We start from the raw sequence: 14,436 nt of genomic DNA, 5'->3' as shown, positions 1-14,436 counted from the left end.
TCTTTTAGTGAGAGAAAAAACCGCTCCGACAGTGCCGAGGCACACAGGGGAAATGGCCGCGGCTCACAGCAGTTCAAAGGTGCAAGCCCGCTGTGAGCACTCAATGAGAAAACGCCCAGCGAGCTGTGGAAACAGCTGTTTGTTTTCTTCGGAGTCTCGCGACCACCGCTGCAAGGCACCGTCACACCGACACTGGACCGGAACAGGTAGGACTTTTCTTCTCTCCGCTCGTAAGATGAAAGATGAAAAAACTCTCCGTAGGAACACCAGAATACTGAATGCTCGGCTCCGAAGTTGAAAGCGGTATGCGGCACTTCCACTTCCTTATTTATACCCGCAACGCGGGGCGGTGCGTGGAATGCGTGATCGCATGCCAATGTTTATTGGCTCGTTTTTAATTACTCGAAGTAGGTCGGTCTCTGAAAACAGATCCCAATTCGTCGGTCAGTTCCGACGTACGTCGAACGTGACCGACTGAAAGGGAACTAGCATACTTTATGACACATTTTGATGGATCCACACATTCTTTGGTGTATAAATAGGAGATGAGGTGAGACGGTACCTGATTGGTCCACCAGGGCCTCCAGGACCCCCAGGTGTGCCAGGTGGATATGGCTTTAACACTCAGGAAGTTGCTGGACGAGTGCTGAGACTGATGAACGGTAGGAATGATATGCTGGACATCCTAGATCATTTTCAGAGTTACCTCAATAATTAAAAATCAATAATATTACAATTGAACTGTTCTTTAAAATTATAATTTATTCCTGTGAAGGCAAATCTAAATTTTCAGCATCATTACTCCAGTCTTCAGTGTCACGTGATCCTTCAGAAATCATTCTAATATGATGATTTGATGCTCAAGAAACATTTCTTACCCTTGTTTTAGACGCTGGTCTCCAAGGACAGCCAGGACCCCCGGGCCCCCCAGGACCTCAAGGACCACCAGGAAGCTCTGGAGGAATAGTGTCGTACGCAGTGAATGAAAACCAACCGCAAATCCGTGCAGAGTCTCAGGAGTACATCAAGAGTAAGAACAGTGTTTTATTAACTGTATTTAACTTTATTAAAGTTTTTTCTTTAGCAGTTTAATGGCAGTTTGTTTACTTCTGCAGGTCACCCAAGCTCTAACGTAAATTTGGATTACCCAGCCATCGCTAAACATGTTGCAGATTACATGAGGTGTAAGTTACGCAACTTTAGATGACCTAAAATGCACTAACACACATAAGCATATCAAAAATCCTTATTCTCTACATTTCTTCTCTTCTCGAGCTTGCTTTCTAATAGTATTTTTTATAAATCTTGCATTGTATATTACGAATATTGTTGGCTCTTTGACAAATTTCTTTCGTTCATCTTTTGTAAGTTTGTGGTGGAAATTCACCTATAAGATTAAAGTCAGTAGACTAACAAGCCACACCATTGGCAGGGCTCAATCCGAGCGGCAGAATAAACAGTTGTCTTTCAAATTCCCTCTGCACGCAATAGGATAGCGCTACAACCAACCAGAGCAATGAAGAAGGTGAAGCGGAGAGAGTTGATAGATTAAACTTTCGCCGTATCCGGTCGGCAAAACTCCCAACACATCTTACTTTTTAAAGAATGACTTCAGTGCCGTTCTTTGTTCCTTCCTCAAAGAAAAGCTTAACTCCAAGTCTTCCAGAGTCGATGTGATTGGCCTGACCAGAGTTTGTTTTTTCCAGCTCGCAAGCCAACGGAGAGTTGCTAGACTACCCTGGCTGCAAATTATATTTGCTGCCACTAGGGTGCGTCTAGATTTCTAGGCTATAAAGTCAGGCCACTTAATAGTACATTTACATTTACATTTACATTTAGTCATTTAGCAGACGCTTTTATCCAAAGCGACTTACAAATGAGAGCAATAGAAGCAACTACAACAGTCAGAGGCTACAGTATGCAAGTGCTGTAACAAGTCTCAGTTAATCTAACACAGAACACATAGGATTTTTTTTTTTTTTTTTTTAAATAAATTAGACAGACAGAAAAATGAATAGAATGTTAAGTGCTATTCTTGATTGGTCAGGTGCTGCTGGAAGAGATGCGTCTTTAGATGTTTTTTGAAAATGGCTACAGACTCGGCTGCTCGAATTGAGATAGGCAGGTCATTCCACCAGGTGGGGGCAGTCCAGGAAAAGGTCCGTGACAGTGATTTCATGCCTCTCTGGTATGGCACCACAAGGCGTCGTTCACTGGTAGAACGCAAACTCCTGGAGGGTGTGTATGTCTGAACAAGCGAGTTAAGGTAAATTGGTGCAGAGCCAGTGGTTGCTTTGAAGGCGAGTACCAGTGCCTTGAATTTGATGCGAGCGGCTATTGGTAGCCAGTGGAGTCTGATGAAGAGAGGCGTGACGTGCGCTCTCTTCGGCTCGTTAAAGATCACCCTCGCCGCTGCATTCTGGATCAGTTGCAAGGGTTTGATAGTGCATGCCGGAAGGCCTGCTAGAAGAGCATTATAGTAGTCCAGTCTGGAGAGAACAAGAGCTTGGACCAAGAGTTGTGTGGTCAGCTCAGATAGGAAGGGTCTAATCTTCCTAATGTTGTATAATGCAAATCTGCAGGAACGGGTTGTTGCAGTAATGTGGTCAGTGAATTTTAGCTGATCATCGATCACAACTCCAAGATTCCTGGCTGTCCTGGACGGAGTTATGGTTGATGATCCTAGCTGAATGGAGAGATTGTGATGAAGTGCTGGGTTGGCTGAGACCACAAGCAGTTCAGTCTTTGCAAGGTTGAGTTGCAGGTGATGCTCCTTCATCCAGGCAGAAATGTCTGTTAGGCAGGCAGCAATACGAACACCAACCGTGGGATCATCTGGTTGAAATGAGAAGTAGAGTTGAGTGTCGTCTGCATAGCAGTGATAGGAAAAGCCATGTTTCTGAATGACCGATCCCAGTGATGACATGTAGATGGAGAAGAGAAGTGGTCCAAGCACTGAGCCCTGTGGAACGCCAGTGGCTAGATGATGTGACTTAGACACTTCACCTCTCCATGACACCCTGAAGGACCTACCTGAGAGGTAAGACTTGAGCCACTGGAGAGCAGTTCCTGAGATGCCCATCTTCATGAGAGTTGACAGGAGGATCTGGTGGTTAACTGTGTCAAAAGCAGCAGACAAATCCAGTAAGATAAGTACTGTGGATCTGGAAGCCGCTCTTGCCTGCCTCAGTGCCTCCGTAACCGAGAGCAGGGCAGTCTCAGTTGAGTGGCCGCTTTTGAAGCCTGATTGGTTGATATCCAGGAGGTTGTTCTGTTCAAGAAACGTAGAGAGCTGGTTAAAAACAACTCGCTCGAGTGTCTTTGCAATGAAAGGCAGAAGGGATACCGGTCTGTAGTTTTCTAAAAGTGCTGGGTTCATAGAGTGTTTCTTAAGCAGTGGGGTTACCCGAGCCTGCTTAAATGCTGTGGGGAAGGTCCCGGTGTGAAGAGAGGTGTTGACAATGTGAGTGAGTGCAGGAGTAACAGAAGAAGAAATGGCCTGAAGGAGGTGAGTGGGGATAGGGTCAAGCGGACAGGTAGTGGGGTGGTTGGAAAGGATGAGTTTGGAGACTTCAGCTTCAGAGAGCAGAGAAAAAGAGGGGAGTGTATGTGTTATGGTTGTTGAGATGTGCGTGTCGGTTTGTGGTGCGGAGAATTGGCTGCTGATGGAGGAGGTTTTTTGTGTGAAAAATGATGCAAAGTCATCAGCTGTAAGAGTTGATGAAGGAGGGGGGGGGGGGGGGGGCAGAGGAGCGAAGAGAACGTTCTGAAGAGTGCACGAGAGTCAGAGCAGTTAGTAAAATTATCAAACCAAATTTATTTCTGAAAACCGAAATTCAGGGAGCTACAAAGTGAGCCATTTATTTAGTCAAATCATACATATTTTTTTAGCAAACAAAGACATTCAAAATGGACTGGATAAACAAAGGAGCAGATAATCATAAGGTCTCCTACTTCCTTGTATCATATAAGTACATTTTCTGGTTCATCGACATCCCAAAATATTCATCAACATTTTAATTGGAAACATCTTATCTGACTCCTAAAATTTCATCAGGCCTACTGACCTTGACTGCAGAAAGAGATATTCTTCCCAAATTGCTTTGAAACATCAGAAAAAACATTAATAAAAAACTATATATCTGAGTTTTTCACCAAGTGTATGTCAGAAAGAGTGGGCATATCTTAAGCAATAAACAGGTAGAAAACCTGTTTTCAGTACATGAAACAGTTGCACACATATCTATATGTCAAAAACACATCTTGTAACGCATGTAAGATTAACAAAATTGATCATGTAAAAGCAGTAGCACTGATTGAAAACACACAAGGAAATTATATTTCTCTTGCAAAGTCGCTTTGGATAAAAGTGTCTGCTAAATACATAAAGGTAAATGTAAACTAGATATGGGTAGTAGTACCTTGATAGATTTAGGAATTGTTGAGTCTAATGTGTTTGCATTTTGCTACAGCTAATAGCCTGTTTCAGGACCAAGGTTTGGTAGGTCCTCGAGGTATGTCTGGTCCAGCAGGACCTCCAGGTGCACAAGGTCCACAAGGACGTCAAGGAACAGAAGGTTTACCAGGGCTTCCAGGACAACCTGGATCTCCAGGAATCAGCCTACATCTCACCAACATGGCTGAGATCATGGACTATATCAGAGGCAAGAAGGAACTTATTCAAAAGATAAACGTTTATGCATTTAACAAGCATGATTTTAATTCAAATATGATTAAAAATGCGTCATTTCCACAGAACACCGTATGATTGGACCACCAGGGCAGAAAGGAGAGCCGGGACATGTAGGACCTGCAGGAGCAGATGGTAAAAGTTCTGCTGATCACTTGACCATATGAAATTAGCCAGGAAAGCAAGTAAACCTAGGTTGAATCCAAAATCGCCCCCTATATACCCTCAAATAAGGCATTATTTGAGTGGACAGCCATTTGTAGTGGTGTCCGAAACCATAGTGGATGTCATTGAGTGCACTCAGTCAATCCTGCATTGCACCGCAATAATGAGTGTACAGCCGATGTACACTCAACGGCTGTCCAAATTCGCTCTCTTGTTTTCATTCATTCCTTTAAGTGAACTGTATTAGTGGACTAACGTAGGGAAGAGTGAATGAGGGTTTAGGGGGCGATTTCGGATTCAGCCCTAGTTATCTTCATTTGGTATCTGAGTGAAGATACTAGGAAGTGAAGTAAATTAATCCTGTTCACACACAAAAACATCCATAAAAATGAAGCCAGAACTGCATAAACAGAAGTTGAAAAAGTTACTCAAAAAGATGATTTAGACCTACATCTCCATTAACAAACATGTATTTTTAAGAATAGTTTGAGCTATGCATGTATGAACCTGGTAGGTTTAAAATATATGAAAATATAAAATAAATGAAAACATAATTCAAATTTAAATTGAGAGCATTACAGCTGCCCTCAACAGACTATAAATTGTATTATCGTATTTGATACGGACAATTTCTAAGGCATCCTAAAATGATCAAACCTTCTGATCGTCCGCTAGTTCATACTTTAACAATTAAAAGGTCTTTTAAGTATAATTATACAAATGTCCACCTGTTCACGTGTCTTTTTGCTGTGAAACCTTTCTGATTTTTATCAAGTAAGCAAAGGAATAACTTTTATAGTAATATTTCAAGATGAACACTTACTGGACTGAAGCAACTTAGCTTTGCTTGATTATCCTTTTTTAGAAAATGTGAGTATCAAATATGATACATCATTATCATATCTCATTGATTTACATTACAAGATTCACTATCTCATCTTTCTTTTAGGCCATATAAGTATGAGTAAATTCACCAAATTTCATATTTTTGTCAAGTTTGAAAACTCTGGTGTTTTTTTTCCTCTAGTAGTTTAAGCTCCATATTCTCATCAAACTACAGGTGCATCTCAATAAATTAGAGTATCGTGCAAAAGTTCATTTATTTCAGTAATTCAACTTAAAAGGTGACGCTAGTTAATCCAAAACACCTGCAAAGGGTTCCTGAGCGTTTAAATTGGTCAGTCACAATCATGGGGAAAACTGCTGACCTGACAGTTGTGCAGAAAACCCATCATTGACACCTTCCACAAGGAGGGAAAGCCTCAAAAGGTCATTGCAAAAGTAGTTGGATGTTCTCAATGTGCTGCATCAAAGCACATGAACCCTCTTTGGTTCTTCATTTATGGGTCACACTCAGGACCTTCGGGTCAAAAATGCCCCGGGGGGCGGGATTAAGATTAAAAAGATTTGAGTAAAATCAGTGAAATATATTTTTGTTCAATAATATTTTTTCATGTTTTGAGATAATTTTATGATTCATAATTACTATTTATGCAATAATTGAGACCCATTTTTTCCCAATGAATATAGTAAAAAATGTATATATATATATAAATATATATATAATTTTTATTTTTATTAAAGCTGTATTTCATTTTAGAGTCAAGCCTAGGCCTCATGAAATCATTTTTTTAAATGAGATGGGTGCCATCCGGTGGACACATTGAGCATTTTTATCACGCAATAGCACATTTTTACCACTATAGTGGATCTTACGTTTTATACATTTAAAAAAAAAATTGTAGCTTCACCGGAATGGTCCGAAACTTGGTGACTTTATTGTTACTTGGTATATGAACACCCAAAAAAATTGGGGACAGGATTTGAAAAGTCTAAGTGGTTGTAAAAAAAAATAGTCACACTCAGGACCTTCGGGTCAAAAATGACCCCCATAGGAAATGAATGGGAAATTAGTTTTTTTGTGCATGCAATCTACAAATCAGCCAGGATGCAGAAAAAAAGGACTCAACAGTGAAGGGGTGAATCTCTAAAACATCAAGAGTGCAAAACAGACAAAAAAAACTCACTCACACACGCACACTCAAATTAATGTGTGCCATTCCAAAAGCTAATTGTGTTTGTGTGCGTGTGTGTGAGTTTTTTTGTTTGTAAAACATTTTTGCCAATTTCCCATTAATTTCCTATGGGGGTCATTTTTGACCTGACCTTTTTACGACCACTCAGATTTTTCAAATCCTGTCCCCAATTTTTTGGGTGTTCATATACCAAGTACCAATAAAGTCACCAAGTTTCGGACCATTCCGATGAAGCTACGATTTTTTATTTTAAACAATTCGGGTCAGAAATGACCGAAGAGCCCCAGAGGGTCAATAGAAAGTTAAGTGGAAGAAAAAGGTGCACAAGTTGCAGGGATGACCGCAGCCTGGAGAGGATTGTCAGGAATAGGCCATTCAAATGTGTGTGGGGGGAGCTTCACAAGGACTGAGGCTGGAGTTACTGCATCAAAGGAGAATCCAAGATGCTTGAAGTCCAGTGTGAAGTTTCCACAGTCTGTGTTGGTTTGGGGAGCTGGTGTCATCGGCTGGTGTTGGTCCATGTGCTTTATTAAGTCCAGAGTCACCAAGGACATTCATTTTCCAGCAGGACTTGGCACCTGCCCACACTGCCAAAAAGTAGCAAAACCTGGTTCAATGACCATGGGGTTACTGTGCTTGATTAGCCAGCAAACTCACCTGACCTGATCCCCATAGAGAATCTATGATGAGAAACATGAGACCGAACAATGCAGAAGAGCTGAAGGCCACTATCCTGGTCTTCCATAACACCTCAGCAGTGCCACAGGCTGATAGTAATTCATGCAAAAAGGGCCCAAACAAAGTACTGAGTGCATATGCATGTTTATACTTTTCAGAGGGCCGACATTTCTGTATTTAAAGCATTTATTTAAATTGATTTCAAGTAATTTTCTAATTTTCTGAGATTTTGGTTTTGGGGGTTTCATAAGATGGAAGCCATAATCATCAAAATTATAACAAATAAAGGCTTGAAATATTTCACTTTGCATGTAATGAGTCTATATAATATATTAGTTTCACCTTTTAAGTTGAATTACTGAAATAAATGAACTTTTCCACAACATTCTAATTTATTGAGATACACCTGTATATAAAGGGCTGATGTACAGTATCAAATGTGATGCTCAACAAAACATGCATTTTAGATTTTTTGTTTGATTGTCAAAAAATAATTGTGTTAAATTCAGTATGTCAGGCATTGCCAAGTGTTCAGATATCATCTACAGTATCGTTTCATGTTTCAACTTGTAATTTTACTGTTGTACACAGGTTACAGAGGTGTTACTGGTATGGTTGGGCAACCTGGCTTCCCAGGCCCCCGAGGTCCCATAGGCCTCCCAGGAATGCCTGGAGAAAAAGGAGAGAAGGGTATGAGCCAGTTTACAAAATATATAATTGCTCATAACATATATTTCTTCAAGATAATGTCATGACAAACCTTTTTTTCCCCACAGGTGATGCTTCATACGTCACTCGGAGGAGGAAGAGGAGGAGCACCACCACAGGGATTTAGACTGACATCAGTGTTTGCCTTAAGCAGATAATGCTTCAAAAATGTACATATTTCAATTTAATCTTTTCTATTTTTTTTGACAATGATTTGTTACCAAAATATAAATATATTCACACTGAATAAACAGGCCAAATTTGGTAACACTTTAGTATGGGGAACAAATATTCACTATTAACTAATTGTTAATTGTTAACTAATTGCTAATTAATAGTTTAGGTATTGGGTGGGATTAAGGGAAGCAGAATAAGGTCATGTGGAATAAGGCATAAATATGTGCTTTATAAGTACTAATAAACAGCCAATATCCTAGTAATATGCATGCTAATAAGCAATTAGTTCATAGTGAGAACTGAATCCTAAAATAAAGTGTTACCCCAAATTCAAATGTATTACTTCAGTTTTTAAAGACAAAATGTTGTATTTTTGTCTTCGTCATAAAAATGTGATTGCATGACTGCAAAATGGGATTTAACATAATCTGGGGATATTAAAATTAGCTTTTTGTCATTTGATATGCTAAAAATGATTTCATTATTACAGACTTTCAATAGCATCAAAAGTGGTTTGACTTTTAAACTGAGAAATAAAGACTGATTTTGTTTTTTTTAAGCTGTGACTTCTGAAGACTTCATGTCAAAGTCCCTTTAACCCTCTGGTGCTCTTCGGTCATTTCTGACCGGAAAATTTTGAAATTTTAAAAATCTCTGCTTCATCGGAATGATATGAAACTTGGTGACTTTTCTAGCATTAGGTATGTAAACACACAAAAAAATTGGGGTCATGATGTGAGCATGCTAATTGATCGTTAAAAAAAAAGTAGCATTCATTGTCTTAGGTCATAAATGACAGAGTCCGACCATAGGAAATGAATGGGAAATCGGCAAAAACACAAAAAAATCACGGAATATTTGTGTGTACAATCAACAAATCGGCCACGATGCTGAAAAAAAGTACACAGCAGTAAAGGGGTGACACTCTAAAACATCAAGAGTGTGATATTGACACATCCACTCGCACACACACCTATGAAAAACTGAACCTATGAACCACATTTGGAATTTTTAAAAATCACTGCTTCATCAGAATGATATGAAACTTGGTGACTTTTCTAGTATTATGTATGTAAACACAAAAAAAATGAGGGCATAATTCCAGCATGCTAAGTGGTCGTAAAAAAATACTCCCACTTGTGCTCTTCGGTCAAAAATGACACCGAAATGAATGGGAAATCTGCAAAAACAAATTCACAGAAAAAATCTATTTCTAACAAAAAACAAAAAAATATCTAAAACTTTATAATAAATAGTCTTTGAGATTTTTTAAATATATATTCAAATCCATCAAAAAAACAAAAAAAATCATGAAATGTGTTCAAAACAGAACTAGGGAATTCTCAAGCCTCTCCATAGAGACATAGAGTGATTACACCCACGGGTGCATGATTTCAAATAATTCCAAAAGAGGGCGCTAATCTGCCTTCAAAAAATATATTTTGAAGGCCTAGTCTCTATTTTAACCTGAAATACAGCATTATACAGCAAGTATCATTTTCAATGGCAAAAATAGACCACAATTATTGCATACATATTAAAAAATGCCTAGCCTGACGTCGTCATACTCAATTCTAGTCAGAATTTGAGTCTGAAACTGCTCCGTTGGGCTGTGATTATGGGGCGTGTTTCAACCGAACCAGGAAAGACCTCAATTGGATAGACCTACAACCAATCAGAGCAACGGAGCGACGCATAACGTTAGTTGTCAAATGTCAACAGAACTCAACTGCACAGTGTTGCCAAGTCCGCGGGTTGAAGCGAACCCAATTATGTGATTATACAGACCCAGGAATGCGATTTTAGCAGGCATCCCTGCCAAAATAACATATTTTACCCCCCAAATGCCTTTTTTTCCCGGAGAACCCCCCTGGAAAGCTATTGGGCTTGTTTTTGGCTAGTTTTGAGGAACGTTAGCAATTGGGCGGGTTTTGTTGTAAAAACTTGGCAACCCTGTACCTGCACGCACGCTGGAAAAAGATGAGTGTAAACGATCTTTGCCGGTGTTGTAAAAAAAGAATTTAAGGATACACAGAGTACTTACCAACACGATCATCATTTCTGAGAGAAATAGTAAAGGTGAATGCATATACGAACAAGTTCTCCGTTTAGGATTAGAACAAATTCAACCCAAGCGCCTTTAATGACGTGGATGATTACGTTACTGTTGATCATCTGTCCATCATCGTCTAAAGCCCGCCCTGATGATTTCATTGGTCCGAACAGTTTCTGTTCGGGCATAATTACTTTTCTACCGATCAAGTCCAGACCGAACTGCCCGAGTAAAAATGTTGTGGGCGGGGCTAAGTTCGGCTGGCAGAATGTCATCTAAAATGAATGCCATCAGAATGCCAGGCTAAAAAATGCCATCAAATCATCTCAAAATACAAAATTAAAAAGAAAAAATACTATTGAAGAAAAATAAATTGCATTGGTTTTACTGGGGTGGAGGAAGTTTAATTTTAAGGTGTCCGGTCACTTATGACCGGGAAGACAACCAATGCAACCCCTAAAGGAAGTGCATCAGAGGGTTAAGGCAAGTCATTTCACTCGGTGGCCATCTTTGAGACATCAAATTCTCGAAAGCTGTTCACCAAGCTTACGATTAAATTTCATATTTGAAACAACTGTCTCATAAATTTTGTTTCTAAACTCATATCAAACTGCAATGTGCATGTGCAGTCATAAGCATGCAACTGGAGCGTCTAAAGGGAGCTGCAGTGAAGCAATGACTTCACCAATTGGTGATTGGCTCTTGTATTTTGAAGGCAGGACTATATGGAGTGCAATTGTTGGGTTCCAGAAGGAAAAACTCTTTCTCCATAGGGAAATTGATTTTGAACTGTAACTTCTAAACCTTTAAAGACAGACCTTGAGCTACGGGGTTGTTTATCAATGGTATTTGCTTCTGCTGAAGCCGTCAGGCCACATTTTTTTTTATAACAGTGTTTAACAGCAGAATTTCTGGTGGAAAACTACATGATGCTGTACAGAAAATGACACCAATCAGAGTCGGAAGAAGCGCCAAAAGATCTTGTTTGCTCCACCCACTCCCATGAAGCACAGTGAATGATGTCATCCGAGTCGATCTCCCTACGGTCCCTGCGCAAGTACTGAAATGTGTGTATATATGCATATTTTGCAATAAACTTCAAATATATTGCTTTTATACATATAATCAACATTCGTAAATTAGTAGTTTTATATTTCTCCATTGTTTTTTTTTTCCATTTGACTATGCGGTTCTTTCCCCTCACTAAAATCTTACCTCATTTTTTGTAAAAGTCGTATAGGGTCACTAATGACCCGAGGTGTGTAACAGTGTAAGCAGGGTTGCCAACTCTCACGCATTTGGCATGATACACCATGCTTCCAGGCTCTGAAAACCTATTGAATTTGAAAATCAAGGTAAATTGTACTTAATTTGTCTTACGGGAAACATGCAAGTATCTTCTGTTGCTTCTGAAGGGCAGTACTAAATGTAAAAAAATATATATTTAAACAAAATAAGAAAAATTTGGACATCTTCATCCTGTTCAAAAGTTTTCACCCCCCGGCCCTTAATGCATTGTGTTTCCTTCTGGAGCATCAGGGAATGTTTGAACAGGGTTTTTCGTGCAATTTTTGTCCCGACAAAGCCTAATTTGATGAGTTATTGTGATTTATGAGTGATGTAGAATAGATGCTGCGCTTGTGACTGAGTGACAGAGAGAACGATCAGAGCTCCAGCCCCGCGCACACTCTCTGGGTCTTCAAAATAATCACTGTGTTAGCGGTTAGCTCTCTCATATTTCACATATTAATCCACATCAAAAGGTCGGAAGACCGAAGCCATGTTTCACGTGGCACATTCGGACAATTTTTTCCTAGAATTACCGCTGGGTGTGAACATAGATATCCATAATAAAGGCTAGATGTCTTACGGCGGAGTCTCTAACGTCATCACCGGCGGCCATCTTGTCACAGGCAGGGCTCTTTGGTACCTAATGATCTGCATGAACACAAATACTCTTATCTCACTGAAATCTGGATGGATTTACAAATCATTTGGTTTCTTACAAACGTTTTTAACGTGGCTATAATTATGGATGCTTGAACAAATTATGAATAATTTTTCATTAGTATGCATTGTCATAACTACATCTGACGTTTATAACAAACCAAACAGTTTGAAAATCGGTACAAAAATTGAGCAAGTTATGGTTATTTAAAAAGCGCAAGCACCCATGAAAACAATGTTACAAGTGAGCGAGCTGACTGTGACAAGATGGCCGCCAGGTGCGGACGAGACATCTAGCCTTTATTATGGATATCTATGGGTGTGAATTGGGCTCAAAAAACGTCGACTCTTCTCTGACCAGCTGACATAAACCATACTTTCAATAAACGGGAAAAAAAAAAATATACAGTTATGAAGTGTTTTCTGTGTGTTGACATCCTTCGCGATGTTCTAACAGACGGGATTCGCACACAACACGTCTGCTAATGTCCGATTCGCGACCTAATGACTCTTTTGAACCGAATCATTTTAACGACTGGTTAGAACAACTGAACTGTCCAACACTGCACTCACGAATCAGTTTATTCATTTACTCAGAACGCATCTGAAATGAGAACACAAGTGTGCTTACCCAATTTAGCAAGAGTGGGTAGTAAGAATTATTTTTAATTATCAACAGTATTTCAGCTTATTTCTGTTGTGTAGTAAAATAAATAGCCTACAATCATTTAGACTGGAGTGAGGTGAAACCAGAACAAAGTTGTTATTAGCTAGCTGATAATTTTTATTAAATTGCATATGGCAGAAAATTAGGCTATTTGTTCATTTTTAATATTGATATGATTATATACCAAAACAATTATCTGTAATAGTGTAAAAAATGAGGAACAAAAGAAACAAACATCGATGTAGGAGATCATACATAATATGAGATATCAAAATAAGATGATCAAAATTACTAGCATTTTTTAAATGTATTGTCAGTATTGCGCTCGCAGTTCACGTGGGTTAGGGTGTGTGTCAACCACCACCGAAGACCATTTTTTACCCTGGAAAAACCCTGTTGAACCTTTTTTAGTAGTTGTGTTTGAGTCCCTCAATTGTCCTCAGTGTGAAAAGATGGATCTTAAAATCATACAGTAACTGCCGGAGAGGGTTCAAATGTGCAAAAGATGCTGGACAACTGAAGAACGTGCAGGACCTGGAGGATTTTTCTGAAGAACATTGGTCAGTTTAACTGCTCAGGACAAACAAGAGACTCAAGAACAACCATCACAAAACACACACACAGCCGTGGATCATCCAGAGAACGACACACAGCACAGAATCAATGGTTAATAAACTTTTTATCAGTGTTATTTTAATAAATTCAGCAATTTTTTTTGTCTTGTGGACTATATGTAAAAAAAAATTATGTCAAATATCTTACTCAGGACAGTACTAAATAAAAAATAACATGCATTTTGTATGATCCCTCTTATTCAGTTAAAATTATTCCCATTTTCACAGATTCAGCAAGCGGTTCACATACTTTTTCATGCCACTGTATATAAAACTGACATTTAATTATTTGACTCAACAGTGACAAAATGTTTTCTGCACACATAGGCATACTGAGTGTCAGGATCCCAAAATGTACCCATTCTTCCTGCTGATGCTTCACGTCTTATTGCTTGTATCCACTTTTGTCTCCTTAAACGCTTCGACAGCTTATAAAAACTTATTTCTGTGTTTTGTTTAGCTTGTTTGCTGTTCACCCTGTCACATTGCAGCTTTCAGACATTGCTCTGTTTTTTGTTATAAGTCAGAAATGACAAGGAGGCCGCTTCACTCAATACAGAGTCAATGTAGAGCGATGGATTGTGGCCTAAATGTGCTCTTTCTCCAATTCATAGTATTATGAGTGCACCGTCTTTCTATATCTAAAGCCTCATATTCATAAACAGAGAGACGCTTGAATACAGAGACCAACACATCTGAAC

The 14,436-nt window shown here is 39.2% G+C and overlaps 1 protein-coding gene across 2 annotated transcripts in view; it reads left to right on the top strand.

Annotated features, from left to right (window-relative positions):
* The window catches only part of col17a1a (collagen, type XVII, alpha 1a), a 36,510-nt gene extending 27,224 nt beyond the window's left edge, over positions 1–9,286 (top strand). For both annotated transcript variants that reach the window (XM_079812425.1, XM_079812426.1), the window contains exons 46-52: positions 543–662; positions 890–1,030; positions 1,116–1,184; positions 4,473–4,664; positions 4,757–4,825; positions 8,161–8,259; positions 8,346–9,286. In XM_079812425.1, coding sequence (XP_079668551.1) covers positions 543–662; positions 890–1,030; positions 1,116–1,184; positions 4,473–4,664; positions 4,757–4,825; positions 8,161–8,259; positions 8,346–8,404 — 749 coding nt within the window. In that variant the 3' untranslated portion in view covers positions 8,405–9,286. The remainder of the gene's footprint in view (positions 1–542; positions 663–889; positions 1,031–1,115; positions 1,185–4,472; positions 4,665–4,756; positions 4,826–8,160; positions 8,260–8,345) is intronic.
* The last annotated feature ends 5,150 nt before the right edge of the window (positions 9,287–14,436 follow it).

Source organism: Gobio gobio, assembly GCF_949357685.1.
Source record: "Gobio gobio genome assembly, chromosome: 3".
Classification (NCBI taxonomy): Eukaryota; Metazoa; Chordata; class Actinopteri; order Cypriniformes; family Gobionidae; genus Gobio; species Gobio gobio.
The sequence above is the reverse complement of the archived record's forward strand: the minus strand, read 5'-3'. Positions and strand labels throughout refer to the sequence as shown.